The sequence below is a fragment of the Etheostoma spectabile genome, chromosome 17 (genome assembly GCF_008692095.1).
Source record: "Etheostoma spectabile isolate EspeVRDwgs_2016 chromosome 17, UIUC_Espe_1.0, whole genome shotgun sequence".
NCBI classification, from domain to species: domain Eukaryota; kingdom Metazoa; phylum Chordata; class Actinopteri; order Perciformes; family Percidae; genus Etheostoma; species Etheostoma spectabile.
In genome coordinates, this window is record NC_045749.1 from 22834828 (window position 1) to 22840619 (window position 5792).

At 42.9% G+C, this 5792-nt stretch overlaps 1 protein-coding gene across 1 annotated transcript in view; it reads right to left on the bottom strand.

Moving 5' to 3' along the window:
- LOC116705671 (dynein heavy chain 9, axonemal) overlaps positions 1–5792 on the bottom strand; it is a 144167-nt gene that overhangs the window by 40807 nt on the left and 97568 nt on the right. The window contains exons 55-58 of the mRNA XM_032542041.1: positions 3477–3557; positions 3020–3199; positions 2267–2497; positions 818–1012 (exon numbers count right to left, since the gene is read on the bottom strand). Of these exons, the coding sequence (XP_032397932.1) occupies positions 818–1012; positions 2267–2497; positions 3020–3199; positions 3477–3557 (687 nt within the window). The remainder of the gene's footprint in view (positions 1–817; positions 1013–2266; positions 2498–3019; positions 3200–3476; positions 3558–5792) is intronic.

The window sequence follows — 5792 nt, forward strand, 5'->3', positions numbered from 1 at the left end:
CACACACACACACACACACACACACACAAAGAGAGACACATTGGCTCTTGTGGACATAAAGAAGCCTCAAAGAGAAAGAACAAACATCACAGAAGTCTCTCTATGAAAGAAACTTGGGAGTGTGCAAAAAGTTGGAAGCAACTTATCATTCCCTCTGCTATGGATTTATTTGGCATATGGAAGCAATTAGCACAAGGACAAACAGGATTAATCGGTGGAGAGGCACACAGGTTCAGTAGATTAGTTTGAGGATTGCTAATTCCCCTTGGCTCTGAAGCCACTCTCCACTCCAGCAGTCTGACTGAGACTGGAGAATGACAGCGACAAGTCATGCTGGATCTTATTAGAAGGAGTCCTCACTCAGCAGAGCTGGATGTGAGCAGCCGACCCAGCGTGCTGATGTTCTGCATATCAAACACCAGTGAGGAAGAAATTATTTACAGCTGCTTTTATCAATAAGGGTTTCAGATCGATGGGTTTGGTTTTAGATGAATGAACAGTAAAAAGCTTTAATGGCACTTACAGTAGCTGGTGTATCATCCACTACTGGCAGAGCCAGGGTGTCAACTGTCACCTAAAGAATTCATATCCTGAATCTATCTTTTATTTCTTTTTGACCGGCCCATCTTGAGGGTTTAATAGAGATTTTGACGTAGCTAGGTGCTGTCATGTCTGGCTTCCACAAGTCATTTGACGGCCCACCAACTAAAGTTTACTCTTTAGTGTTAGTAAGTCCTTTCGTGAAAGATATATCCTCAGTATCATTTAAAATAGATCCTTTCATTTCCTGTACCCTCAGTCCACTGTGAAGGCTTACATTGATCTTGCTCTTGATGGTGGCGAGTTTCTCCTGTGCAGCAGCCAGCTCTGCGTTGGCCTTGCTCAGAGCCTGACGCTTGGGCTCCACCTCGCAGTAAACCTCGTAGAACTTGACAATGTTTAAAACCCAGGAGCACAGGCCGGCCGCCGCGTTGGACTTGGAGGCCACTAGGTCCGGCTGGAACTCTGGATCCTGGAGAAGATCCAACAGATCAACAAATACACAGTTCAACACAGATGAAACGCTCCACTGGTGCTCAGAATCTGGCTTTCTAAAATTTCTTCTACCGTATAAAAATAATTATGCAACCGCAATCTCAAGAATGTTCCAACTGCAGAGCTCACATTTAGGGACCCCAGCTCTGTGAGCCAATGGGAGAACTGGGTCTCCATAGGTGAGACGTGTCACTTCCTTTAGGGTCCCCATACGCAAGATGCGGGGGGGGGAAGTCAAACCCGGGCCTGCGTTGAGGAGTGACCTCTGGGAGTCCCGCTCTACCAGCTGAGCTATATGGATGCCGTTGAGGTTTATTTTAATGTCCCCAGTGTTAGCATGGTTAGCATTGCTAAGCCTTGGTCCTGACTGGCAGGTCCTAAAAAGGGTGGGAAATTAACTCTTTTGCCCAATTTTACCAGAATATTTTATTTTTTTCAAGCCACTTTTTCCAGAATTCAAATTTACAAAAGAAAGTGCACTAGCATATATTTAATTGCTTGAATACATTATTTTGTATTATTAATACATATTCAATTAATATAAGCAAATAAAAAGTGATGTGAAAAAATTGAAAGCCTTTATTGCCCCGGGGTCCCATCTTTGCCAGCTGTATGGCAGTGCACTTGATATGAGACTTGGATGAGGTTAGGTGTTCCTCTAACCAACACACTGTTTTCATTGTCTGAAGACGAGTAGGTTCGACAGGAAGTAAGGTGGGAGATGGGGTTACGCTGGCCGATGGACCATATCATATCATCATCCACCGTGGTGGAGAGCCACCACTGGGATGTGGATGTGTCACTTTCTTCCTTTCACCAGATTTAAGTCATGTTTCTCTACTCAACTTTTTTGTCAGATTCAAAAGGAGGAAAATAGTCTTTCTTATAGTGTGATGTTTGTTGTGTAATGAACAGGATTTACAAAATCCTGCTCCATGGATAGTGTGAGACTGAACCAGTGTGGCGTACATAGTGGATCTGGCTCTCTGCTGCAGTGACATACCTTCTATCTGCTCCATTGAACTTCATAATCAGGGTGGCTGTTAAATGTGCCGCTTAATTACCGGGACATTATTAAGGGGCGTTTGGCAGCTGTAATGTGCCACTGTCATGGTAGTCACACCCCTGCTAAATGTTTGACTTATTAGTTGAACTTGCCAAGCGGCAAACGTTCACACTGTGCGCTGTTGGCGTCTAACTTTAATGAATCAGGGCTAATTGAGACGCTCACCTGCAGGTAGGGCCTAATAGCTTTCAGGCATGCCTCTGGGATGTTCTCCTTGTTGAAGTTTATCAGCGAGTCCAGGAACGTGTCCACTTTGGCCATCATCACCTTTGCGGCTTTCCAGCTACGGTCCTTTGGGACTTTGCCGCCCGGCGCAGACAGGACCATGACTGCCGCTGTGACGTTGGTCACTGCTGCCACCGGAGAGCCGAACGACTTCAACTCTGTCAGGTTGTTCTGTGGTAGAAAAGATAGAGGGAATAACGGATGGAAAATGAAAGACCCACTATTTAATTGAGTTTGAACAACTGCATATCTCTGCTGCCTGCTGGGGGGAAATAAGAGAGAAAAAAGGATAGGATTAGACTAAGGGAAGAAGAACCTGTGCTGACTTTGAGAAGACAACAGAGACTTCTAATTAAGGCATCTTTAGAGAGCTCCACGCACAGATTGAACTGTCTGTTCTGCTTGTTTGAACAGAGAGCCCCTTTTAAACACACAGGGTGTTTTTTTTAAATCCCAGAGGCTGCTCATAAACCTACAGGGGATGTGAGGATGAAGTCAAATGCCCACAGAACATAGAGAAGACATTATTTTAAAGCCTGTGATTCAATAATCTAATCTCCAGTTCAAGGCCTGTGTGGACAGAACTTATTCCTGTAACGCTGAAAACTAAATCAAACAAAGAGAAAAAAACAAAGAGATGAGAGTCTGATGGAGCAAATCAATAGTACACGGCGGGATATGAGACTAAGTGACCTTATTAAGAGTGTTGAGGGCATCCTGAGCAGCGAGCAGAGCTGGTTCAGCCTTGGCTAAGTCCTCCTCACAGTCTCTCTGTTTGCCGCTGACCACCACAGCAATGGCCGCCACTTTTTGCTCTTCCTCATCTGCTACTGCCTTCTCCTTGGACACCTTCTCCGTTTCTATCCCAACCACCTGGGGACAGCACACCGGGTTAATATCAGGGGCGTACTGTAGCTCTCACAACAACAAGTCATGTAGTGCTCCGTCCAAACTGGGAAGAGTGGAGATGAACTACAACTAAAAAGTTGAAATGCTGACCAACTTCGAGTGGCAGCAACAAAATATGGGTTAGCACACAGAAGATACAAATACATCCCAATAGAGCTGTAGTTAATGTTACTGTACTGCAAGTGAGAAAATACTCAACAATGACATTTTTTGCAGTGTAAAAAGGAGCACGGGTTCTTGCCTGGATCAGCTTGTCGGCGTCCTCGTTCTTGTGTTTGAGTTCCACTTCCTGAGCAGCCAGCTTGGCCTTGAGCTCATCCACCTATCAGAGGACAGACAGGTCAGGGGGTAGGGCCTGGACATCTGGGTCAATTGGGGATCGTATGCACTGGAACATAGTCAAATAATTCAAACTTCCATGTGTGTGTGTGTGTGTGTGTTTGTGTGTACGGTTTCTAAAGTCTCTTTTATATAGACCTTAGTGGTCCCTAATACTGTATCTGAATTCTCTTTTATAGAGCCTAGTGTCCCTATACTGTAGAATACTGTATCTGATCTCTTATATAGACCTTAGTGGTCCCCTAATACTGTCTGAAGTCTCTTTTATATGACCTTAGTGTCCCTAATCTGTATCTGAAGTCTCTTTTATATAGACCTTAGTGGTCCCCTAATACGGTATCTGAATCTTTTTATATAGACCTTAGTGGTCCCTAATACTGGATCTTGAGGTCTCTTTTATATAGACCTTAGTGGTCCCTAATAGTGTATCTGAAGTCTCTTTAATTAGACCTTAGTGGTCCCTAACTGTATACACTGTATCTGAAGTCCTCTTTATATAACCTTAGTGGTCCCTAATACTGTATCTGAAGTCTCTTTTATTAGACCTTAGTGGCCTAATACTGTATCTGAAGTCTCTTTTATATAGACCTTAGTGGTCCTAATACTGTATCTGAAGTCTCTTTTATATAGACCTTAGTGGTCCCCTAATACTGTATCTGAAGTCTCTTTTATATAGACCTTATTGGTCCCTAATACTGGTATCTGAAGTCTCTTTATATGACCTTAGTGGTCCCTAATACTGTATCTGAGTCTCTTTTATATAGACCTTAGTGTCCTAATACTGTATCTGAAGTCTCTTTATATAGACCTTAGTGTCCCCTATAACTGTATCTGGTCTCTTTTATATAGACCTTAGTGGTCCTAATACTGTATCTGAAGTCTCTTTATATAGACCTTATGGTTCCCTATACTGTATCTGAGTCTCTTTTATATAGACCTTAGTGGTCCCTAATACGGTATCTGAAGTCTCTTTAATATGACCTTAGTGGTCCCTAATACTGGATCTGAAGTCTCTTTTAATAGACCTTAGTGGTCCATAACGTACTGAAGTCTCTTATATAGACCTTATTGGTCCCTATTACTGTATCTGAAGTCTCTTTTATATAGACCTTAGTGGTCCCCTAATACTGTATCTGAAGTCTCTTTTTATAGACCTTAGTGGCCCCTATACTGTATCTGAAGTCTCTTTATATAGACCTTAGTGGTCCCCCTAATACTGTATCTGAAGTCTCTTTTATATAGACCTTAGTGGTCCATAATACTGTATATAGGCAGGCTAGGGGAACTCATATTAATGTTAAAAAACCACATTAAGTTTATGTCATGGGATCTTTAAATGTTCATTCTAGGGCGATTCATACTGCATTATTTAAAACGTGAGGTGGTACATGAGACAGGGGAAGGTCTGGGTGAAAGTAAAGGTGGACTATTTAAAAAAAGAATTTGAAAAATACAAAACTCTGAAAGCTGGTGAGTCAGCAAAAGATTTCAAAGCGGCCAAATGTGACTGTTTGAGTTCTGCTACATCACTGCCAGACAGGTGTCAGTACAGGCAACAGGCAGGTAACAAACCTGGCAACCCAGCTGCATTTTACAGTCATTGTGTTAATCAGTTAGCTTCATTGGTGTATTGGTTGGTGTATTCTCAACTTTGGACAGAAGAGCACTCTCCCTGCCTTTTCCTTTCATGCTATGCTACGCTAACCACTTCCCCACACCAAAGGCCTGAGCTGTGTATTCATTTCCTCATCTCACTCTTGGAAATAAACAAGCTAGCAAATTCTCAAAACATGAAACTGTGAACTGTCCACATACGATGGGAGGAATGAAAGAACACCTGCACTAACATAAAGCAAGGCTGGGCTGCTGACAATAATCTACTGGCGTCTCATTTAATGATCTATGTAGCAATGAGTGTGTATATCATGGCCACTAATGAATCTATTGCTATCATATAATTGAATCTCTCAGGCGGATTTGAAATCGTTTGTTGTAGTTGTTGGGCTCTTATTAGTAATACACTCCCTGATCGAGCCCGGTGGCAGCTTTAATGAAACCTAAACATCTCCTCAATTCTTCACAGCAGTGAAGACAAAGGGCCTGCACTGTGCACGGGACGTGGATGGGCCTTGTGACCATTCGATCCGTTACTAGAAAGACTATCTGGAAAAAAATAAAAGCTTTAGGACAGACACACACACACACACACACACACACA